Source organism: Pantherophis guttatus, chromosome 4 (assembly GCF_059756535.1).
Source record: "Pantherophis guttatus breed Tessera chromosome 4, ASM5975653v1, whole genome shotgun sequence".
Classification (NCBI taxonomy): domain Eukaryota; kingdom Metazoa; phylum Chordata; class Lepidosauria; order Squamata; family Colubridae; genus Pantherophis; species Pantherophis guttatus.
In genome coordinates this window covers 149,700,303-149,725,968 of record NC_142066.1, presented here as the reverse complement: position 1 = coordinate 149,725,968, position 25,666 = coordinate 149,700,303, and the positions used below count along the sequence as shown (strand labels likewise).

Genomic DNA, 25,666 nt, shown 5'->3' with positions numbered 1-25,666 from the left:
TTCTGCAGAAAGAACTGAAAAATGAAATGCCTATGAAATAAAATATTGCTAGACTAGAATTTTTTTTTTTTCTTCAGATGGACATGATGTTTATTTGTATCTAAGAAATTATTTAAAAGGTTTTATTTATTCAGTTTACAGATTAATGTTAGCATAACTAATCAAATATTACTTTATCACCTGCTCTAAAAAGAAAGATCTATACTTAAAAAAATAAACTTTGAAACTAAAGACAATCAATGGTTAATTTAGTTTTAAAATTATTTTTTTTTATGCATATTACAAATAAATCTCATTAAACTTTAAGATCCTTATTTTTGTCAACATGCTTAGTTTGTATTATCAAAAGGAGCACACACATAGTGCATATAATGGAATGTCCAAAAGATACAACAAATTATTATTTTGCACTGAAATGCAATGTTTGTAAAGTTTTGCAAATCTTCTTACCAAGAAGATTTGGAACTAGATGCTGATTAGGAGCAAAGGGTTCTTGAAGACTGAAAACTGTGTATCGATTGTGCTGCATTTGCCGCAAAGCTTCAAAATTTCCAAGTAAGATATCACAGAGCCATTGTACATTAACGCAAGGTATCCTCCACTCTTTGGCCTTTTCATACTTTACACCAGTTGGCCTTGAAATAAACAAAAAAGTCAATGACAGGAAGTAAGTCAGAACAGCTTTTCCCAAGATGATGTTTTCCAAATGTATTAGGACTGCATCCCCCAAATTCTCAAACCATGCAGCTTTCAGTAAACATTCAGCGTGTGGAAGACTGTCAATATTGCTAATTTGTTAAATTTTACATCAAATAGTACTTATTATAAATTCCATAGTATTTATATCATTTTTTATGAAAATAAAAAATGATTTTGGACCTTCTTAAACAATTGGAACATACAATTTTGAGGGCTTCAATGCTTGTTTTTATAGAATAAAAATAGACAGCAAAACTTAACATTGTAAATGAAGAAGAATGTACTTCAACATTTTTAATATAACAGCATAACACAGCCAGGAAAACTAAATGCTTTTATTCTGAAAAACGGCTGTTAGAAAAGCAGACATAAAATTGGACCCATTCAGTGTTATCCACATTATTATTCCAAACAGCACTTACGCTTTACAGATAAGAATGGTGTTACTGCGACAAAGATAGCCTGTGTATTTTGCTCCTGCTACGTAGGCCATCAACTTGAGATCGACTCTGTCACCATCCACAAAACCTGTTACAGCAATTATCTGGACAGAAACAAATGAAACAACTGTAAATACGTTGGTTATTTTATTTTTCTTTAAGTGACGTTAACCTTTAACTAATTCAGTATTTCTCAAAACAAGATGCAATAGCAACTCCCAGAATAGATTCATGTTCCAGATTTCCTCTACATGGGCTAGAATACAAACCCTACAATACAATCTTCTTTAACAGGAAGTCTGTCTTAGTGAGTTAACTCCAAAAGATGAGAAGAAAGGTTAAACCTCTATGCCTCCGTGCTACAGGGCTAGATGGTTGCCTTATCTCTTGCAGAAGATTCAAGGCAGAGAGACAACCAGACTTTTCCCTTTGCTGTCATTAAGTCAAAATACAGGGGGGCAAGACCCCTTTTTCTCTCATGCATTGGATTTAGGAGTATGAAGTCAGTCCAGACACACCTGAAAAACAGATGGTGGGAAGAGGAATGACTAAGCTATTATCCCAAGACTAGGAGACTGGGCTCACACTCCACAAAAAAAAAAAGAAAGTCTGAGGGCCCTTCTGATTTGAAATCTCCCTCTGGTTTCCTGGATTGAGACAACAGCAGGAGTACCTTTTAATAGCTCTGATTCTCTAATTCTATCCCCTCTGGAAGAAAATTACAATAAGGTTTGGGTTCCAGTGGGTAAATACTGTCAACATGCTTCACATTGCCTTTACAATTAGTAAAGAAAGTTCACTAGGACAAAATACAGAAGTTAAAGAGACCACACTGTATCAATGCTAAAAGCACTAAAGCTGACTGGCAATTTGTTTCCAAATGAAATGCAACATGGTGCAGGTAGTCCTGGTTGAACCACCACTCATTTACAAAGAATGTTACAATGTAACATTTCTTTGTACAATTTACAAAGAAAAGTGACAATGCTAAATGCAGTTACTATGCATTCTTATAAACTGTGACCATCGAAGCATCTCTGTGGGTACATGGTTGTGATTCAGGGACTTGGCAACCAATTCACAATTATAATGGCTGGAGTGTTCCACAATCACGTGATGGCATTTTCCACCGTCATGGCCAGATTCTGACAAGCAAAGTCAATGGGAAAGCTCGCAGGAGGTCACAAATGGCAATTCTGTGACCATGGGATGCTGCAATCACATGGGGTTGACCTAACAATAGCACCTGGGAGTGTCACACTTGTTGGTATAAATCACTGCAATCATGTGACACTGAGTTTAATAATGTCAGTTAATGATGGGAATTCCCAGTCCCAATTACCATTCCTAAGCAAGGATTAGCTGCAGTTATTATTTGGGTCCAGCATATTAATGATTGAAAATGGCCAAATTTTAGCATTCCCCTAAATATTAATAGCGGTCCCACACCATCTCTTAACCACCCAACGGTTCTCAAATCCTCCAGAACTGCCATTTTTCAGGCAGATTTCTGACTTCTGGGGAAGGACATTTTCAGTTTTAAAGCTGTGAATAGTAGTGGAGAACCGTAGGAGGCAAACCTGCAAGATTGTATTGTCTAACTGTGTTAGTTTTTCTAAAAATGGAGCATTATGTATTTACTCATTTTTGAACTCTAAATAATAACAGCAGTAATTTCAAAACAAAAATTTAAGATTAAGCTTCCTTACGTGCTGAGAACATGGTTTTCCTCCAGGTGGAAATGCTACGGGAAAATGAAGAGCTCGATGTGGTGGTACCATTTTCTTCTTTTTTAGCACAGTATTCAGCCAGTGGGCAGTGATGCATCTTTTCCTTTCTTTCAAAGCCTATAATATTCACATGTGCAGCAGAACATTGTTACTATACGTTTTAATTTACCACATTTTAATGTTAATGAAGCCTAGGATTGTGTTGGCTTTTTTGGCATCTGCAGCACACTGTTGGCTCATATTTAAATGGTTGTCCTCTAGGACTCCAAGATCCCTCTCAGTTACTACTGTTGAGTAAGGTACCACATATACTGTACCTGTGCATTTTGTTTTTCTTGCCTAAATGTAGAACCTTACTTTTTTCACCATTGAATTTCATTTTCATGGTCTCCTAGTTTTTAGCCTGGTACCTTAACTCTAGACCAAACTGATTCCCATGCACTATGGAAAAGCATGGAAGGCCTGGAGGAACGTTGTCCATGGGGTCGCAATGGGTCTGACACGACTTTAAAACTAACAACAACATGGAAAAGAATGTTGCTTAGAAAAATTGCAGGCACATATCCTGCCTTATTCCCTTCATATTTAAGCCTTCCCTCCAGAGTCAGCATAACAGAGTTACCAGTAAAGCTGCAAGCCTGAAACATGTGCAGCAGGAGACTGGAGGAGATTTTGGAACAACCAGCAAACAAAGTAAAGTTCTCTCTGCCACACATTTCAAAGTGGGGACTACACAGTAATCGCACATGACTAGCCAGTAATTCAAGCCACATTTTTTCCCTAACATTGACAGACATCAAATATTAACCGAAGCAGCAGAAAAAAATCCTAGATTTAATTCGGGTTTACTTTAATTTTGTTTGTTTTGCTCTTGAACCAATGAGACCCTTATTGTTTTGTTTTTGAGCCAATGAACAACTTCCTATGGTAATTAAACTTTCTGGAAGAAAAGGGCACTATATTAAGCTTCAAACTTCAAGATTTCATGTTTAGAGAGTTACATATTAATTGGATATACTTTCTGCTACTGATAATAAAAACTATACAAACTATATTTTAAAAACCTAGAAAGAGTTATCAGACTTTTATCTTAATTAGAAAAGATATATGGTGTTCTGTCATACCTGTGCATACATATTACTAAGTTGACTTTCACAAAGAAGATGTGTACATCGGCTTGTAAGTGTAGGATCAACTGTACCACCATGAATCTGGATTACCTAAAATAAAAATTAAGAAAAATGAAAATACATGTCAGTGTAACATAATAAACATAGAAATGTTTGAAGCTACCCAGTCAACAGGGGAAAAAACCTAAAACAATGGTGAAATACTGCATCTTTTAGTAAAAATAGGTATAGTTTGGATATTGCTAAACACATTTTATTATAATTCATTTGTTACAAAGAAACTACTGCAAATTTGTTTTTAAAAATAGGTTAATTTGATTTTTCATTAAAAATGTACTTAGAAATTCTGATTTGAAAAATATTCACAAATGGAACTGATATTCACCCTTTTCCAAGTTGCCAACAGTTGTTTATCAGAGATCTGTTCAGGGTAATCAGCAATTGCAAAGACACAACCCAGTAAGAAATATTCTTCAGGAACTGAAAAAAAAATGCAGTTGAAATTAATCTAAAACACTTTTTTCTCTTAAATTATAATTAATGCAATCATCTACAATGGTATGTATCAGAGGTGGGTTTCAGCAGGTTCTGATCAGTTCTGGAGAACCAGTAGCGGAAATTTTGAGTAATTCGGAGAACCGGTAGTAAAAATGCTGACTGGCCCTGCCCCCATCTATTCTCTGCCTCCCAAGTCCCAGCTGATTGGGTGGGAATGGAGATTTTACAGTATCCTTCCCTTGCCACGCCCACCAAGCCACGCCCACCAAGTAATGCCACACACAAGCTACATCCAAAGAACCGGTAGTAAAAAAATTTGAAACCTACCACTAGTATGCACATTTAAAACTTGGTTCCTCTCAAACCAATTAATACTGAAATGCAGATGCCTGATCTTGTCTTTCAAATGCAGCAAGAGGCCTTCTTGCTAAGTGTGTGCAAAGCATTTCAATTCCCAAATAGCCATTTTACAGATTCTAAGATTGAAACTAAGTTCAACCTTGAGAATTGTGTTTGAGAACAAATTACTTTGCTCTATATTTTGACCAATATTATTCCAAAATGATATTATTCCAAGGTAAAAATTCCAACAGCAATTAGGCTGCTGCTTTGTGATTTGCACATTGGATCCCTGTCATCCACTAGCTTAGCAGACAGCAGCGGAAACCAGTTGTGTCCATATAGCTGTTAGTTTAGAATGAAACAGGAAATGTGGGAATGCATTGTTGAGAAAGGAGTCGCATGAGACAGAAGTTAAGCATGTCTACCTGTCTGTTACTGCTATAAGAAAGTTGCAATCCATGTGAATGTGTGGACTGAATGTTCTGAGAGGACAAGGTTTGACAAATATACCCCATATTAAAAGAAAGTTGACACAGAGGGAAACATATTGGATTCAGGTGCTAACTGCATTCAAAATTTAACCATTATATTTGAGATATCACTATTTGAAGCGCAATGCAACTGAGTAATTAGGTTTTCTTCTAGTGGTTCTAGTATGAAGATAGGTAGGCAAAAAATAAATTTCTAGGTCAATCCAATTGATGAGACTTAAAGAACTGAACAGAGGTCCAAAATTCCTAAGAACAATCTTTTAAGCATTTTATCTATGTGCAAGAACTTCCTCAGGGCAGTAGCTATCCTTGATTTCTTTGGTTCCACATATATAATAGCTTACAGCACAGCCTTTTTAGAACTGTCCTGCTTCTCTACTAACATGGCTTCCTTCTTTCAGAAATCCACTGAAAGGGAAAAGGCTTGCCTTGCTGACAGCTGTTTACACTGATCATGGATAGTGTGTGTGCTAATACATTCGTATCAAATTTACTCTAGCTGATTTACTACTAATTTTTCTCTCATTTTAAACAATTTTGCCTCAATGTGCAAGAACAAAATAGATTTATCACTAATCTATCTCACAGGATTGATCTTTGGGAAAAAACAGGAGGATACACTAAGCAGGCCACCTTGAAATCCTGTACAAAAGTCAGGATGCATATAACTAATTAACCTACCTTCTACAGATGGGTCATGTCCAAACAGTTGATGCTGCTGCAGTTGTTGCTGCTGGGGATTCTGTGGGGCCTGAATTGGAACTTGATGGTGTAGTGTCTGAGATGTTGGAGTCAAGTGTTGTGGTGTCTGATTTTGCATTTGCATTTGCATTTGCTGCTGCTGCTGCTGCTGCATTTGTTGTAAGTGCTGCTGCTGGAGTTGTTGCTGCTGGAGTTGCTGTTGCTGCTGATGCTGTAACTGCTGAAGGTTTTGCTGCTGAAGCTGCAATTGCTGCTGCCGCTGCTGCTGCTGCTGCTGCAGGTGCTGCTGTTGCAATCGATGCAACTGCTGCTGCTGAAACTGCATGGGCTGTGGTGGGCGGTGCATTTGTTGCTGGGAGTGTACCAGTTGGGAAGGGAAGGGGAGCTGCTGCTGTGGCTGCTGCTGTTGCGGCTGCTGAGGAAACTGGTGCTGATGGACTTGCTGCTGTTGGGCAAACTGATGCGGCTGCTGTGGGAAAGGCGATTGGGGAATCTGAGCCTGTGGCGGCTGAGACTGTTGCTGCAACTGCAGGAGCTGCTGAGCTTGGAGATGCAAGAGATGGTGATGCTGCTGCTGCTGCTGCTGCTGCTGTTGTTGCTGTTGCTGCTGCTGCTGCTGCAGCGGTGGCGGTTGCTGAGGCTGGTGATGCTGAGGCGGAGGCGGCTGCACTAAGCGCGTTTCCGGGGCCAGTTTGACCTGACTAAGCAAGACTGCGTTGGGATGCCCCTGCTGGCTGTGGTTTATCTGTGGCTCCAAAGTTTTTGTGGGTGCTGAAAGTGACTGCAAGATCTAGAAAACAACACAGAGGCTTTATTATAGTTATAGTTTTATTATTTTTTTCCTAATATTTCTCCTGAGTAAAAGCTACCAGGATTATTCAGAACAAATAAAATAATAAAAACATAAAAACAGTAGGACTGAATTAAATATAAAGAACATTAAAAGCAAAATGAACGCAAATACTCTAGCATAGGGGTGTCACGTGGTCATGTGACATATTGCGACTTTTTTCCCATTCGCTAAACTGGGGGTGGGCATAGCCAACGCGTGATGCATCTGGCCCATGGGCCGCGAGTTTGACACCCCTGCTCTAGCATGTTTCAAAAGCTGAGGAAGAGAAACATTATAGTTCTGAATAAAGTGCATCACTCCCATCAGTTTGACAAAGTATATTACTGTCAAGGGATCTTTCCTGAAGATCTTCGTAAACAATGAGGCACATATAATGAAATACACATTTCCTTAGTTTATTAGATATTTAGATAGACCAATATTTGGAGTTTAATCTAAAAAATAACTTGCATCGGTGAGACCTGCAACACTGCTATAGAAATGCTTTCTTGGTACTATGCTTTGATTAATTGCATTTAGCACAACTTGAAGTCTGAAAGCTCTTAAAGAGCTGACCTAATTAGGCTGTAGATAATTGCTTCCCATTAAGTCAAGACTTCAGAAATCTTACAAGTAGTTCACCAAAACACAGATAAGCAAATAGAATTCTTCCTAGAACTACCATGTAAAAATTGAAGACTCGGTAGAAAAGAAAAATTCCATTTTAAATTATGTTTTTATACTCCACTAGACTTTCAGAAAACATTCTACATTTTAACAACAAAACAATCACATTCTTCTCTTCAAAATGTTTCTTTTATTTCTGAAGTTCACAGACAAATTAGGATTCTTATGTATTTAAAAAGTCCAGGATGATCAAAGAGTGGTCTAAGAGCTCCAAACAGAAATTCTTAAACCAACAACAAAATCTTCATTATGACAGGTGACAAGTGTGTTTGCAATTCTGCATGCATCACTTCAGGGAAGTCCCAACTACTGATACAACATTAAGACAGAAAGTGTTCATTTCCAAGTAATGTTTCATCAACATATACTTTAAAAGTACTTACATGTGCTACATTTGATTGTCTATTAACCTGCTGAATATCAGCATTATTGGTAATATTTCTTAGTGTCCGGACTGCAGGACTCCATGTTGCCATCATTTCAGGATGTCCAGAACTTTGCGGAGTTTGTACTGAAGCCATCATATTGTTTCTGATATCAGGAGACAAAATATTGCCTGGGACAGGAGGGACATTGGCACACAAATTAATCAATCCAGAGTCCTTGCCTGGAGTCAATGTGTGCTTTCTGGCAACAGTCTGTGGAACTTCAGCTGTGGTCCAGTTCAAATTTCTTTCATGCTTTTCAGGAGAGGAATCTGATGAATCATCAAACATAAGTTCTCCTTTGTTTCTGTCAGCATCAATAGACTTAGGAGAAAAAGTTCGATTGCCCAAAGGAGATCCTTCTTGAGAAGATGGTGGACTTGATAACTTTTCATCAGTACTCCCTTCATTTTGGGAATCCTGTTCTTCATTTTCTTCCTCCTCCTCCTCTTCTTCCTCCTCTTCCTCATATATTATTAAACGGGGATGATAGGGAACCTCATCTTTTTTGGTTTTATCAGATATAGAATCTAGAATCCAGTCAGGTGTCACAATTTTAATGTTCTCTCGTCTACTGGCACATTCGTATTTTTCCTGGAAAAACATTTCAAAAATGTTTGGAATGTAAATATTATAAATGCAAACTGAATGAATTCAAAAAGTTTCAAATGTCAGATTGCTGATAGATGAAACTTACTTACTCTGTAGTTGCTCAACTGGCTGCTCCTACCGATAGGTATCTCAGCTGAATTCATAATGCTGGTTATTACTTACCAAACTCTACAAGTCACAGCATCAGACTATATCAGGGACCTCTTTCCTGTCCATCCTATGAGATTATCTAGAGAGGACCTGTTTAGTATCTCATCTTCTCAAAAGGTGAGAGGAACATGTATCAGAAAGGAGATGTCCTTGATCAAGGGCCTAATGTTATGGAATAAATAGACTTCATAACTGTATCCAGCCTGCTCGCTTCTGACATGCCAAGGGGTGTTAAAAATGCTTGTTTTTCAGTGGCCAATCAATTGCTAACCTGGTTATTACTGGTGGCTAATTAGGTTTTTTTATGCTGCCTTAATTGGGGGATTGGGAAAATGGTCTGGGAAAATGTCTTGGTTTACACAGATGTTTTTACTTTATAATTAATTACCCAAAGTCTATCCCCACTCCTACTTTGGAGTAGGAGACATAATTTAGTTGGAACTGTATGGTAGTTAATTAATAAAAAGTAAATAAAATAAAAATTAAACAAATGGATGGTAAAATCTGTGGCATTTGGATTATGCAGCATTGAGTCTTTCCTTAGAAAATAGCAGGTATTCCAGTCCTGTTACTGTTTTCACCTTCTTTATCTCTCCCCATCCACAGAGAGCTAGCCCCATACCCGCTTACCACTGATATTATCTAGCTGGGTAATGAAATGTTTACAAGAAAACAACCAAACTCAGAGCACCAAAGGCCTCACAGTTTAACCCTGATTATTCTATCCTATTCCCTTTTATTGGTAACACCTATTTTAGCTGTGACACCAATTATTTGTAAATAACTTAAGCTAAAATTCATTATCCTTCATCAGAATATTTTATCAGTCCCCAAAACACAATTTTGCCTAGGAACATCTCAGCCAAATTTCTTTTGATTTCATCAGAAGTATGAAATGACTTCTATATTAATCCATTTACATACTGCTGATTCTTCTTAAAATGGTAACATACTTACAAGACACAAACTATGTTGACCTGTATTCCATATGCTAAAACAACATTAACATGCATTAAAATTCTTACCCCTTTTGGTTCAGGCACAATCAAATGAGTACATTTTTTATTGAGGCTCAAATGGCAATCCCCACCATAAAATGTAATCAAAGCCCACAACATATTCCGATCTTCAGAGGAAACCTACCAAAAAAAGGTAAGCTACTTTAGTAAAAAATATTTTGAATTGTATATTGTATCATTTAGCTGCTTTGCAAAATATTTTACCTGAGACAGACAAGCAGCAACTCCAAAAAAGATCTGACAGGATTCAGGGGAAAAGCCATTTACTCTGACAAAATTAAGTCAAGGAAATAACATAAATAAAATGTAAAATGTATTAACATAAACAAATGAAAAAATTCCCAAACTTCACAAGAAACTATGCATAATTTTGTGCATACCAAGTTTTCTAAAAAGAGAGAGCAGAAACTAATCTAGCATTATGCAGTCAAAAGAGGAAATGAACTTGGTAGATTTGAGATCACAATCCTTCTTCTGCTACAAAATCATCAGATATATTTAAGTGAATACTTTGTCTTATGAACAAACAGGATGCTTTTTGGAAGTGTGTCCCACAAAACCCATACCGTGTTTCCCCGAAAATAAGACCTACCCAGAAAATAAGCCCTAACCTGATTTTTAAGTGTGCACCTAATAAACCCCTACCCCAAAAATGAGCCTTAGTGAAGATCGTCATCAGCCCAGGGAGGGGTGTGCATAGCCAGCACCAGAGGTGGCAAGGGCCGACAATGTCTGGCAGCAGCCACAGCCTGCACAACGCAGGTGAGTTGATTACATGTCTAAGCAGCAGGTGGAGACAGAGGTGGGGGGGGGGAGGCAGGTGATTTGGATGTGACACACAAGCTGCGGAAAAGCCGAGTCGGTGGATTGGAACAGGTGGGGGCCACAGGAGGCTCGTGTTCGCGCAGCAGCACAGGAGACAAAGGCATTGGGGGGGGGGAAAGGGCAGGCGATCCCAATGCTCCACACGGGCTGCAGGTAAGCCGAGATGTGAATACAAGCCTCCTGAGACCACCCACCCACTCCGTCCCATCTCTCAGCTTGCCTGAGGCCCAGATGGCGAGTACGGATTGTCTGCCTTCTCCCCCTGCGTTCTGCTTCCATCTGCTGCCAGTGCCGCCGCATGAAGACGAGCCTTCTGTGGCCAGCCGCCCGATTCTCGGCCTGTGCGGCACATCCGGATTCCGTGCTTTCTCCCCTGCTGGTTGGACAGGGAATCAACTCACCTACACTGCATGGACTGTGCAGCCCCAGAGTGTGCCGTCCAAGGGGCTAGCAGGCTGCAGCTGCTGCTGGACGTCAGCTCCCGCATGCTCACCTTTTGTGCACATGCTGGAGTGTGTGGCCTCTAGCCATGCTGATTACCCTGAAATTGTGTTTCCTCGAAAATAAGCTCTAGTGTTTATTTTGGAGTCCCAACAATATAAGACTAGGTCTTATTTTCAGGGAAACATGGTATATATGTTTTGCAGCCTTTGTTTCCAATTATTTTAAGTATCAGGTTCAATCTATCTCACAAAATCATGGTTTTTGTATTTATGCATAACATTCAATTTGAGGGATGTAAAAATAATACCTACATCTATAGAGAGAAAATGGTAATTCTAAACTATGCAGTTAACATTACATTTTCCCAGTGGTGAAATCCGAAGCAGTTTGCTATCAGTTCACTGGCTGCGCATTCACACTGCGCGCCAAACATGTGCTTTGTGTGCAAGCACAATGCAAATCAAATGCATGCTCTACATGTGCGCATGCAGAGTACACACCAAAAGGAGGCTTGGGAAGGTAAGTAGAAGCAAGGGGGGGGGATCAGCTGTGGCGCGCGATTTAGCTTTGCTAGAAAGCAGGATTCGGAGGAACCGGTAGCTTTTTTAAACTTTTTTTTACTACCAGTTCGCCCGAACTGGAGCAAACCGGTAGCATTTCACCCCTGCATTTTCTTTCAAACATTGATTATGGCTTTGTAGATAAAAGGAGAAAAAAGTGGTCATTTGGGACAAAATTGGTGCCAATAAAAGAAATCAAAACAGAAACAAAACTCAATTTCAACAGTAATGTATATGTATTAAGCATCCTGAAACAAGTCTTTGATGTTAATTTCATGGACATATTATTCAGTTTTCTTGGAAGTATTACCAAAATGGTTTGTCTACCAAATAGCCTTCATATGTCCTGAAAATCTCCTATCTACCTACCATGTTTCCTTTCTAAATCCAAATAAGGTTGGCCAGATGTTGTTCCTACTGACACATACAATCAATTATCAATAATTAAAATACTTATTAAAGCTATCGAACATTTGATTTTTCCAGAAAAAGAAAGAAATATATTCCTTTTTTACTATAAGCATAAGAAGATTCATATAAATAATATAAGAGGGAAATAAAAATATAATAGAAAGGTAAGAAGTCTGGAAAACACAGAATTATAGAATAATTATTAGGGACATATATATTTGAGATTGTAAATTATAATTTAGCAAATTCCTAATTTATAATCTCTACAAGATTAGAGAAAACAATTAATTCTAAAACAAATGTCATAAGACAAGTTTGACAAAAATTAATAAGGAACAACAATCCCAAACAGTTTATGTTTCACATATGTGCATTTTCTTTACCGTAGATCAGACTAATAGGACATTTAATAGTAATTTATTTAATAGTAATTTCAATATACATTCTCTCAAAAATTTCAAAGGACTAGCAAAGAAAGAAAAAAGAATTATTCCAATTAAGCAACTGGACCTTGCAAGAGCATTAAAATGTAGGAGGACCTACCTTAAATTAATTCTCTTAAACAATTTCTTGCCTAGCTTAAAAGCAAGTTATATTAAAAACATCAAATGTTACATAATTTTGTTAACATTTTCACTGGAAAGGATACGGCAGAAGAGCTCCACACTGAACAGACAAAGTCACCCAGGAAGGCTAGAATAGGTTTTAAAAAATAATCTAGTAAGAGTCTATAAATAAGTATTTATATATCTGAGAATAGCTTTTTAATTATAACCATACGCATACACGCTCATCTGGTTATCATTCATTCATCATATTTAATTGTTGGGGGCAATATGCTGACTCTGTAAACTGCTTAGAGAGGGCTGTAAAACACTGAAGTGGTATATAGGTCTAAGTGCTATTGCTATTAAGTTATCTTATCAAGCAAAAGAATTGTTTATTTCTGTATTATCTATGTCAATTGGCAATAGCTGTGTTTCAGACAATTTCTCCCAGGCCTATCTGTAGATATAAAATACTGAATAGGAATCCTCTACATGTATATAATTAATAATCTGTGGCTTTTACCTTCATATTAGTATTTCAAACTATGCTGATCTGTGATTATAATAAAACTGATTTATAGTTAAGGTTCCAAATATTGAAAGGATTTGATATTATTGAAACATATGATAACCTGTACAAGGCAACAGTAAGGACATTTCTTTTATAAGTATCTTCATCAAACATCTATGCCCTCCTTAGCCAGCCAGATAACTGGGACTATCAATCCTGATTCCAATAACTTAGCGTTTGGAGTTTTTTGGTGCCAGGAATTTGAGCTGAGGCATTAACTTGCTGTTTACCAGTAGGCTCATAATGCACACAACACAGTGCTCAACATGATGGACTTGACCCTTTTCTCCTTTCCCAACACACACAAAAAGCATTTCTTTGCATGCAAACCTAGAAACATTAAGTTCTGTATCAAAATGTTAATTGTAAGAATAGAGTAGAGTAGAGTAGAGTAGAGTAGAGTAGAGTAGAGTAGAGTAGAGTAGAGTAGAGTAGAGTAGAATAGAATAGAATAGAATAGAATAACAGAGTTGGAAGGAACCATGGAGGTCTTCTAGTCCAACCCCCTATTCAGGCAGGAAACCCTATACCATTTCAGACAAATGGTTGTCCAATCTCTTCTTAAAAACTTCCAGTTTTGGAGAATTCACAACTTCTGGAGGCAAGTTGTTCCATTGGTTAATTGTTCTAACTGTCAGGAAATTTCTTCTTAGTTCTAGGTTGCTCCATTCATTGCTCCTCGTCCTGCCCATCCATTATAAGAATAGTTATAATGCTCTAAATATTTACTTTTACTACTGGAAGATCAAACACTTCACGAGATTCACCAACTTCTGGATTATCTCCATCTTCTGAAATGATGTGTGAAGCTAGAGCATTATAGGAAACTTCCTTTGCCTTCCCATCTTTCAGAAGTTGAATAACCTATATAACATGAAAGTGAAACGTTACTCTTTCAGTTTCAGAAAAATGCTTATGTACAACAAATCACATTTTCCGATACATACAGTGCGTACATTCATGCTAATATTATCCCCTTTCCCAGAGACAGCACGAAATTCAATAAAGCCAAACAACAAAGTTGTTGCTGGACATCAATGAACGTCTGGTTTGTGTTCAAGGCTGATTTAATGAGCTGTTCCCCTAACTGCCAGGGAGGAAGGCTATCATTCCTAGGTCTTTGCTTAGTTTTTTAAAAAAGGGTTTTTGTTGGGAGCAGGAAAGGGAAGAAAGCCTACCAACCCTATTCCATCCCATGTAATCATGTGGAAAGGAATTAAAATAGAAATAAAAGAGAGCTCCTGAAATCACTCCAATGGGGGTGGGGGGTGGGCATTCTAGGTCTTATTGCCAGAAACTGAATAAAAAACCCTCTCTCATTAGTTCATGACATGACTGATCAGGAAAAGACCTCTAGGGCTCTTTGGGCCAGTCCCCAATCCTACTGCTGATCTGCTAGCTTTCCTCCAATACATTTAAGGATGTTGTATGAATACCACCCCCTTCATGGATTACTGCCTTGTCGTGGTGAAGGGGCTTGCGTAGCTCACTGAAGCTATGAGCTATGCCGTGCAGGGCCACCCAAGACGGACAGGTCATAGCAGAGTTCTGACAAAAGGTGATCCACTGGAGAAGGAAATAGCAACCCACTCCAGTATCTTTGCCATGAAAACCCCATGGACAGAACCAAAAGGAAAAAAAGATATGATGCCGGAAGATGAGCCCCTCAGGTCGGAAGATGTCCAATATGCTACTGGGGAAGAGCAGAGGGTTAGTACTAGTAGCGCCAGAAAAACTGCAAGGTGATCAAACTGGTCCGTCCTAGAGGAGATCAACCCTGACCGCTCTTTAGAAGGCCAGATCCTGAAGATGAAGCTCAAATACTTTGGCCACCTAATGAGAAGGAAGGACTCACTGGAAAAGAGCCTAATGCTGGGGAAAGACTGAGGGCAAATGAAAAAGGGGAGAGGACAGAGAATGAGGTGGCTGGATGGAATCACTGAAGCAGTAGGCGTGAGCTTAAATGGTCTCCGGGGGATGATAGAGGACAGAAAGGCCTGGAGGAACGTCATCCATGGGGTCACGACGACTTCACAACTAACAGCAACAAATGAATACCACATTTCATTAAAACTAGGCTACCTGAAGGCTTCCTTGAAAAAATCAGCTCTTGCTCTCTCAGCATAATAAACACATAGTTGGCCAAGATAGCAATAAATAAAATGTAAAATAATGAAAAACGAAATGTAGCACAATAAGAAAGTTTCAAAAATGTTATTTCATCAGGGGAGGAGGAAAAGAGTTACTGGATCCTGAATGAAGTTTATTTCACCATTAAATTGCAATCATTTTGTACCCCAGATCCACATTTGTAACATTGAAGTGGTTACAAAAATAAAAGTTTCAGAACATAAAAGCAAAACGGATTTAGTACGTGTGATGTCCTTTGTGCTCTATTGAGATTGATTGCTTTCTTGAAAATGGGTAACGAAATATCTGCAAGAAAATAACTCAAGAGAGCACCAAGGACTCCCCCATTTTAACCCTAAATTACACATATTCTTTATTAGTACAAGTGATTTGATGAGTCCATTTTTGTCTTATTACAAACAAATTGAAATTCACCATCGGTTGTAAGGGAAAAAAGAGAATAGCCCAAAATTATTTTGAAACACTCTATATAGCCAGGAGACGGTGGAGGAGGAAGATATAAAGAAATATTTAAAAGACATGGATCTTCCGATAATACCAGAGGAAATGGAAGAAATGTTAAATAGCAGGACTCCCCCACTTTAACCCTGAGCTACAAATTTATTAGTGCAAGTGATTTGATGAGTCCATGTTGGTCTTATTTCAAGCATTTTAGGCAACACAGCACGAGCTTCTCTTTTGGGATGTTTTTCAGCTTCCCAATCTATCCTCCCCCACTTCAACTCTAAACTACAAATATCCCCTACTGGAAGTTGCACAGCATTCTCAGAGACTTTTCTCATCCTGCTTACAATCTTTTTGGACTGTTGCCTTCTGACAGAAGATACAGAACAATTAAAACTTGGACCATATGTCTTCTGAATAGTTTTTTATCCCAGAACTATAATTGCACTCAACGATGAACTAAAGGGCCACCATCAGTGAGCTGTTGGACAGCAATACTTGGTCTGCTTGGGTGGTTGAGGGATGGGAAATTTTTAGTGTGTGTGGGGGTGTCTGAGGATTGTCATGTGTGTTGGGCTTGGTCTCTGGGTTACGCGAATTTCGTTGTATGGGTACACCAAGAGCCTTGGTGGCGCAGTTGACTAAGTGCTGTTAAAGTAGCAACAGCTGCCTGCAATTACTGCAAGTTCAAATCTCACCAGGCTCAAGGTTGACTCAGCCTTCCATCCTTACGAGGTAGGTAAAATGAGGACCCGGAATTGTGGGGGCAATAAGCTGACTTTGTATAAAAAAGAACACCGCTTAGGAGGGGGCGAAAGCCCTACTAAGCAGGTATATACAAAAGTATGAAGGCTATTGCTAAACGCATTGTAAGCCGCCCTGAGTCTCCGAAGGGCGGCGTATAAATCAAACCAATAAATAAATAAATAAACACTGTGTACATACGCACAATGACAATAAACTTTATATATAAAAAAATATTGGTGCACGGGTCTTATTACAAACAAATTGAAAATGCATTTTAGGCACACAGCATGAGCTTCTCTGTGGGGATGTTTTTCAGCTCCCCAATCTATCCTGCTGCCTGTGATCGCCTAGTGGTCCCCCATCTAAAAGCTAACCAGGTCCAGCTACATTTTGCTCCCCGGTGGGGATCAGCCAGCAGCTGCCATCTTCCACATCCAGAGGAGGCTTTAGCCCTTGCCAGGTGGGTTGCCCTGATGTGGCAACGGCTCTCCCACTGACAGAAGGAAACTTCCCCGCATGCAGAAGACTAACAGCTCAGGGGAAAGAAAGAAAGAAAGAAGATTCGGCGTTATCTCTTCCCCCCCCCCTTTTTTTTTTAATACGTGGGATCTCTTTCCGTGGGAGAGCAGGAAAAAATCGGGGTTTCCCTTTTTTGCTCCCCCGGGTGGAAGGAATCCTTTCCTCTCACGAGATTTTTGTTCGTCTTTAAAGACCCCCTTGGAAAGAGGTCCGGTGTGCCGCGGAGAGGAAGAAGCAAGGTGGTTTAAACCTTCATTCAGAGAAGGAGGAAACGGCACGCGAGAGAAGCGGGGGAGCGCCAGAGGCCTAGTCGGGGCGCTTCCCTCGCGGGGGAGACAAGCAGCGCCGACACCGGGAGGACCACCCGGCCCTCAGCTACCCCTCGCCTTGCTTTTCCCGCTCCCCCACCCAAGCCAGCTCGAAGCAGAGGCCTGCCCGGCTTTCCACAGCAGCAAACGCGGGACTGACTGACAGGAGGAGGAGGAGGCGGTCACGTCAGTCACGGACGCGGCTGTGGAAGCCGGACGCCGCGAACGGTTAACGGCTGATCTCCCTGCCCCTCCCCCGCCCTTCCAGCACGCGCGAGGGGCAACAATGACCCCCTGTCCCGCTCTGGAAAGAGCCTCGCGGGGGCGCATGCGCCTTCTGTCCTCCTCCTCCCCCCCCCCCACGCCGAGCGAGCCGCTGTCATCTTAAGGTCCCGAGAGGGTTGCGGAGGGGGGGGGGAGGGAAATCGGAAGGAACAGCCGAGGAACCCAAAGGGGGAAGAGCGCGCCCCCCTCCGCGGCAACGTACCTTGGGGTCGATGTCTCCCACCACGAAGAACTTGACATCCTTGAACATCTCCTCGGGGACCTTCAACTCACCCTTGTCTTCCTCCTTCGCCATGATCGCGTCCGACGATGCAGCCGCTTCGGCTGCCGAGCGTGAGGATTCAAGAAGACCCGCGAAGACCCGGATCACCCCGCCCGCTGCCCCCCTTTGCCTAGACAGCCGCCGAACCTTGAGAGATGAGCGCGCTCTTTGGAATGGGCCACGTCCGGCCAACGGAGGGGGGGGCGAGGAAAAGCAGGAGGGTGGCGACCGGGAGCCAAACGTCCTCTTTGGACGTCCTGGAAGCCTCTTCCTAGCTCTTTTCTGAATGGGACAGAGCGTGTGTTGATAAAACTGGCGGATCCGCTAAAGGCAAGGTTCGGTTTGTCGAATCGAGAGATATCCGTCCTCCCCTCGGGACCGATAGAGTGGGTTCAGCCCAATCTCCGCCTACTAACAAAACAAGCGGCAGAAATGCCAAGTTGCAAGACTCCGCCCACCATTGCCTCCCCCGCTTGTGTTAGCTCCGCCTACCGTCTTTCTCCCGCCGGCGCGGAGTTGTTGGATAGGTTTTTGCAGTCTTTAAATAATAGGCATGAATCGAGAGTTAAAAAAAACAACAAAAGGAAGCATGACTGCAGTGAAGACTTAATGGGGTCTGCGTGCAACGAAATTTCATTAATGTATGCCAACTAGTGTACATTTAAAGTGACACATTAAATATCTATCCACCCACCACCCACATCTATCTATCTATCTATCTATCTATCTATCTATCTATCTATCTATCTATCTATCTATCTATCTATCTATTTATCTATCTACCTACCTACCTACAGTACCTGCCTGCCTGCCTATCATCTATCTATCATCTATCGTTCTACTTTTCATATATCTATATCCATCCATCCACCCGTCTTATCTGTCTGTCTGTGTCTGTTTGTCCATCCATCATCCATCTATCTTCTATCTATCTACCTACCTACCTATCTATCTATCTGTCTGTCTATCTATCTATTTATCTATCTATCTATCTATCTTTGTCCTTCCTGGAGAATTATTATCTACCTTGAGGCCTAAAAGGGATGGAGTGAGAAGAAAATGTTTATGCATTCTGAGTGGTATAATTAATATTTTAAGGAAGTGATTGAAGATGATCGTTGTGAGCAGCCTCTGCATTTTTCTGCATCCCCAAATCTGCTCCTACTTGGCTTTCCGGTTCCAAGAAAGTAATGTAAAACGAATACAACAAATACCTTTCCAGAAACATGTTGAATCCCAATACTCGATTTAACAATCATTTAATGGTGCTTTGAAATTCTGAAGGGCCCCAGAATGGATGCTTAATGGCTTGTAAAGCACTTCTGGACATCATAAAATGTGCCACATGAACACGTGTGTACCTGTACACACTTGCGCGCATGTACACACACATACAAACACAGGGGGAGAGAGAAAGGTGGCTCATCTTTATGATCAGTTGTAGCATAACCATGATTTGTGGCCTTTTTTTTTTGCTAGTTTGACAAAAACTCCCATTCAGAATAAGATATTTGCCCTTGCAATTGCTTAACAACCAATGCAAAAAATATAAAATTGAGTCTGATCACATGGGTGCCTCAATTTATAACCATAATAACTTACGACCAGGAATGTGGTCTCAATTCTGGTCTTAAGTCGAAACTACTTGTACTGTAGTTTGCATATATTGATTATTAGGAACTCCACCTCCATCCTTTCTATTTTCAGATTGCAGGCAAGTCTTCAACTAACAACCAGTCACATAGAACTATTCTAAATTACAACAGAACCCCCAAAAGGTATTTATGACCCAGTTCCAAAGTTAACATCTGCTGCAGTACTCCTGTGATCGTTTACGACCTTATGATCGACTGCAAACACAACAGCACCTCCCCGGCCCTGCCTAATCCTCCCTCCCTCCCATTCTGCCCCATCAAGTCTGCACAAGCACAGGAACTGCTTTGCTACCCCACTGTGTTCCACACACTTCCCCGCTCCCCCATCACTGACCACTCACTTACTTTTCAAAAATCAGGCGATTGGGATAGAGAACGAGGGGCGAGCGGATCCATTGCTAGGGCACAAGGGGCCATCTTTTTCTGGGTGAGAAACAATCTTGGAAAAGTTCTTAGCCTGGCCGAGCTAAGGCTAGCTTTAGCAAGAGAAAGAAAACGATGAGAATTTATTTATTTTTTTCTGGCTAAAGCTAACCTTCGATCTGCCAGGCTAACACTGGCAGAGCTATGGCTAGCAATAGAGAAATGATTGTGGGGACTCTTAAGGGGGTGGGGAGTGCAGCATGGGATATGTTAGAGAGGGGAGGAGGCCTTGGGAGGACCAAGGAAGGTGGGCTTGTACCTGCACTAGGCTTCCCACGGTCTCCACAGGCCTGAGATATCCCACGGTCCACTTAACAATCCACTTAACCATCAGCCCATTTGTTTAATGAATGGTTTGGGAGAGCAAGGATTGTGGGGGTCATTAAGTTCATTTAGCAGCCTCCTGACTTCTGATTGTAATGGACACCCAGTCCATTATGATCATAACTTGAGGACTGCCTGTTTACAAGCCTTTCTGCTGGGATACATAGCCTTCAGAGTTCTCTGCAAGCATTTATTATGTATTTATTTAGCGTACAGCTGCAAACTTTTGTAATGGTGGGACAAAATGCCAAAGAGACCTTGGGAACACAGAGAACACATTTAAGAGAGGAAAAAAGACCTTCCCAAAATATATCCTTGAATCTGGGAAATGAGAAAAATATGAGAAGGACCCCAGGAGAAGAACTTCAGGTTCTCCACTTTAATTATAGGCTGTGCAGAATTAATTTAGGAGGCTTTCAAGGGAAGTTTCTGTGACATTACTCTACTAGCCAGAAAGATCTTTCCCAGACATCCAAGTCATTCTTGTTCCCTGATTTTTCCAACTTCTTAATATTCATCTCCCAAATTTTTCTTGCATGTGTGTCATTCACACAAGTTCAATGTCATTGGCCAGCAGGAGTCACTATAAGCGGAGTTTCATCCTGCTTGGGATGCGTCTGAAATAGATAGCCAGATGTTATTCTCTTCCATTCATAAAACCTCTTATCAGGAATTGAACTCATTAAGCCTGCAAGCAGATTAGTTTACTTACTATATGCAGGAAGTCCTCAATTTACAACCGGTCACAGTGACTTTTTAGAACATGCCCCCACCCTCCAAAAAAGCTACTTATATGATCAGTTCTGAAGAAGCTGCACCCCCCCCCCATTGTCACATCACATTTCAGATGACACATCTCATCTATAGCCTTTTGCAGCATCCACAATCATGTGACTACAATTTGCAAATTTTTTTTGGCTGAAAATGGACATTTACCTCTACTTTTTGGTAAAAGCACTCCATAGCGAACAATAGGTTTGGTTAACAACCATGGCCTTTTGCTTTATGGCTGACGTTAAAAGGTTATAAATTTGACTTGCCTCATGGATGATGTGCTTTACCGTTGTCATGACTTAACAACAATTAAGGGGCAGGCTTCCTAATGGTTGTAACTTGAGGACTACTTATAACTCATTGCACCGAAAGCTTGTAGCTTAATCAAGCCATAAAAGAGTGTAATAATGGAAAGTTCCCAGCTTGCATTTCTTGAGCTCAGATAACAGATTGTTTTTCAAGATAAATTGCCAATGAAATTAAATATTGAAATAAATAAAATAAAACTTTAAAACAAAGTAATGGTTACACTGACTAAAGTCAATGTGCAGGTTTTAAAAAATTCCAATCTCGTGGATGTGCAGAGGATTATTTGTATAACTTCACAAAAACAAACCACCCATTTTTGCATCCCTATTGAGTTTCTATGCACAACTTGTGACCTTGCCCTAGAACCGTGGTGGCAAACCTTTGGCACGTGTGCCACAGGTGGCACGCGGAGCCATATCTGTGGGCACACGAGCCTTGCCTTAGCTCAGCTCCAGTATGCATGCGAGCACTGGCCAGCTGATTTTTGGGCCTTCCGGTCCCACCGAAAGTTGGGAAACGGGCTGTTTCCGGCCTCCGGGGGGAGGGGGAGGGAAGACCATTTTCGCCCTCCTCAGGCTCCAAGAAAGCCTTTTCGCCCCTGGGGAGGGCGAAAAACGGGCCTACCTGGCCCACTATGCCATCGTGTGCCAAAAGCGGGGGGAGTGGGGGGCGTCATGTATGCATGTGTGTAGAGGCGGGGCACATTGAATTATGGGTGTGGGCATGCGCACGCATGACACCCTGCTCTCCCCCCTCTTTTGGCACGCGACGGCAAAATGGTTAGCCATCACTGCCCTAGAACTATTTGCAAAGGCGCAGGTTGTGCATATAGCTAGTTGCTGCTGCTATGGCTCTCTAGATTGAAATGACTGGCTATAATACTCTGCTATGCATACATAATTACATTGAAAATTGCTTTGATCCACTTGGGCGGAACTAGGAATTACCAACAATAAAAGTGAAATAATGGCACTACTGCTATCACAGGGAAGAATACTGCAAAATCGGTATAATGCAAAAATACGGCAAATAAATCGAACCAATAAATAAATAAATAAATCTCCATTCCCACCCACTCTGGGGCCAGCCAGAGGTGGTATTAGCCAGTTCTCCGAACTACTCAAAATGTCTGCTACCAGTTCTCCAGAACCTGTTAGAACCTGCTGGATTTCACCCCTGCTCTAAAGGTGACAACCAGCACCTTGAATTGTACCCAGAAGAAAACAAATTGCTTGTCTGAGATGGCTTCTTCCATGTGGAGCCCTCATTGGTCATTTTGTTATCCATTCATAAACTGTAAAAAACTGGTCAGATTACCTCAGAAATCATAAAGAGACATTTTATAGCACTACGGAAAGTTTCAGATTACATTGCTATCCAAACTATCCTCTCACATATGGGTGCCTGGTTTCAGTCTTTTGTATACCATTGGGGTTGATCGTTTATTCGCCCAGGTGGTTTGCATGTATTTTAATTTTTTTTGTGTTGTGACTCGAAGATCACCTGCATTGCTAAAGCAGAATTATAATCTCATGCTATTCAGATACAGTCCTCAATTTAGAACCACAGTTAAGTCCAAATTTCAAAGAAAGGAGGGAGGGAGGGAGGGGGGAAGGAAGGAGGGAGGGAGGGGGGAAGGAAGGAAGGAAGGAAGGAAGGAAGAAAGGAAGGAAGGAAGGAAGGAAGGAAGGAAGGAAAGAAAGAAAGAAAGAAAGAAAGAAAGAAAGAAAGAAAGAAAGAAAGAAAGAAAGAAGTTGTTAAATGAGTTTTGCCCCATTTTACGATCTTTTTTGCCACAGTGGTTAAGAAAATCACTGAAGTTGTTAAATGAGTCATGTGTCCCTTAAGTGAATCTGGCTTCCCCCACTGACTTTGCTTGTGGGAAGCTGGCAGGGCAGGTTACAAATTGTGACCTCAGGAACAGTAAAGCTGTCAAATACATGCCAAATCTTCAAAGTTTCATTATATGACAATAGGGATGCTATAACCGTTGTGTGAAAACTGGTCATAAATCATTTTTTTCAGGGCTGTTGTAACTTTGAACAGTCAATAAACAAATGGTTGTAAGTTGAAGATCTGTTATGATCTCCATAAGCTCCTAATTGGTTCCAAATATGTCATATACAGGCAATCCTCGACTTATGGCCACAACTGAGCCCAAAATGTATGTTGTTAAGTGAGACATTTGTTAACTTTGTCTCGTTTTACCACCTTTCTTGCCTCAGTTGTTAAGTGAATCACCCTGTTATGCGGCATTAGGGATTCGAACCACTGAACTCCCGACCTTTCAATCGACAAGCTCAATGTCTTAGCCACTGAGCCACCGCATCCCTTTCTGCTTGATTAGCATAATGCTAAGGCCATAATAAACCCTTTAGACTTCCAATATGTACACAGCAGGGGGAAAACCAGGAGAAAACACCCATTTGATATTTAAAATCCCATTCAGGCTGACATCCATTTTGAAAATATCAAATGTTAACCATGCTAGGTCAAGGCACCGCACATGTTCAAATCATTGAGAAACGTCTCCATGTCAGTTGCAGCAAGGTAAAATTTTATTAATACCGGTAAGATGTCAATCACTTCACTGTTTTGGCCAATTATGATAAAGAACTCAGAAGGAAATATCCTCAGCATGGATATTTAATGAGTCAAAAAAGAGAGAAGAAAAATCCACAGACAAAACTCAGATTCAGCATTACTGTATTCATTTCAAAGAGGAATTTATTTTAAATAAAGAGAACATGAAATTCAGATTGCTTTTTTTAATGTGTTATCTTTATTTACTCTTCTGTGGAGAGCTTTCCTTTTAAATGTGTTCAAATTTTCAATGAAATTTAAATGATAGTCAGTGAATTATTCATGATATGATTAGAGGATAAATGAATTTTCCCTAGTAACACAGAAAAAAGTGGGAGTAAGTACTGTTTTAAAACATGTTCAGAATATTACTTTGTAAGATTAAAAATGAATCAAGAAGACTACTACCAAATGATTAATTAAGACTTTTGCTTGCGTCCTAACTAAAAAAACAGAGGAACATTGGCCATTATAAAAATCTTGTCTGTTCGAAGTTATTTTCCATTATAGCATCCGCTGCTAATGTGATTCATTCATTCACTCACTCACTCACTCATTCATTCATTCAATTTGTATACCTGCCCATCTCATATTTGTGAGTCTAGGCAGCTCACATAATTACAATTAAACATCCGAACAGCACAGTTACTATATAAAGTACAAAGATCCATAAAAACCTATAACCCTTTTAAACACTAATTAAAATACAATTGAAACACCACTGAAACAAAAAGTTAAAATTAGAAAATAGAATAAGCAGTCAAGTGCAAGTTATCATCAATTTTAATCTTTTCAGATTTCCCACTTCAAAATAAAAGTGGTCTGGAGGACTGGCCATTCTGAAAATTGCTTATTGCTTTTAAGACCTTCCAAGGATCATTTTTCCTTCTAACTTCCAGAACTCTTCCCCAGAATCTCCAATTCCTTCCAATCAGAACTGGAGATAATTGAAAAGATTTACCTCCACTTTATGACCACAACTGAGTCCAAAATTTCTGTTGCTAAGTGAGACATTTGTTAAGTGAATTTTGCCACATTTTACCACCTTTCTTGCCACAGTTGTTAAGTGAATCACTGCAATTGTTAACACGGTTGTTAAGTGAATCTGGCTTCCCCATTGACTTTGCTTGTCAGAAGGTCACCAAAGGTGATGACATGACCTTGGGACACAGCAAGGGTCATAATTATGAATCAGTTGCCAAGTGTCTACATTTTGATTGAACGACAGTGGGATGCTGCAACGGTTATGTGAAAAATAGTCATAAATCACTTTTTAGTGCTGTTGTAACTTTCAATTGTCACTAACTGAATGCTTGTTAAGTCAAGGACTAACTACACTAAATCACCCTAGTCTGCCATATTTGACAGGTTGTTATTTGTTATTTGTCACTTCCCTTTGTGGCTTAAAGATATTTTAACTAGATTTTAGGTCTCAGTTGTTTGTTTTGGCCTGGTAACCTTTGACTTGATCTGTGTTCATAATACATAATCTCAGTCATCAACATTATTTCACTGCTGAGGGCCATTTATTACATACGCATCACGCAAATATATTTAGAAATTTCAGTCTGTTTTCAGCTCCTATGGGAAACCATCAAGCTGACTTTTCAAAAAGGTAAGTCCAGGATATTCCTTGTACAAAGAAAAAGAAGAAGAAAAGTTTAGAAGTAAATTTATTATTTTTAAATTATTTTTCACTTCACGCCCCATGTGGCCGATCTGGGCCAAATATGTATATTAATCTACCAGAAGTATATTGATTCTTC

The 25,666-nt window shown here is 40.1% G+C and overlaps 1 protein-coding gene across 3 annotated transcripts in view; it reads right to left on the bottom strand.

Moving 5' to 3' along the window:
- PAXIP1 (PAX interacting protein 1) overlaps window positions 1-18,238 on the bottom strand; it is a 33,879-nt gene extending 15,641 nt beyond the window's left edge. For all 3 annotated transcript variants that reach the window (XR_009620553.2, XR_004588405.3, XM_087893074.1), the window contains exons 1-12: window positions 17,773-18,238; window positions 13,846-13,980; window positions 12,647-12,690; window positions 9,962-10,025; window positions 9,764-9,877; window positions 7,935-8,570; window positions 6,012-6,822; window positions 4,385-4,479; window positions 3,994-4,089; window positions 2,849-2,986; window positions 1,122-1,243; window positions 451-635 (exon numbers count right to left, since the gene is read on the bottom strand). Coding sequence is in view for 1 of the 3 variants with exons in the window: in XM_087893074.1 (XP_087749200.1) it covers window positions 451-635; window positions 1,122-1,243; window positions 2,849-2,986; window positions 3,994-4,089; window positions 4,385-4,479; window positions 6,012-6,822; window positions 7,935-8,570; window positions 9,764-9,877; window positions 9,962-10,025; window positions 12,647-12,690; window positions 13,846-13,980; window positions 17,773-17,865 (2,533 nt within the window). In the remaining 2 variants the exon portion in view is untranslated. The remainder of the gene's footprint in view (window positions 1-450; window positions 636-1,121; window positions 1,244-2,848; window positions 2,987-3,993; window positions 4,090-4,384; window positions 4,480-6,011; window positions 6,823-7,934; window positions 8,571-9,763; window positions 9,878-9,961; window positions 10,026-12,646; window positions 12,691-13,845; window positions 13,981-17,772) is intronic.
- Window positions 18,239-25,666: the final 7,428 nt, after the last annotated feature.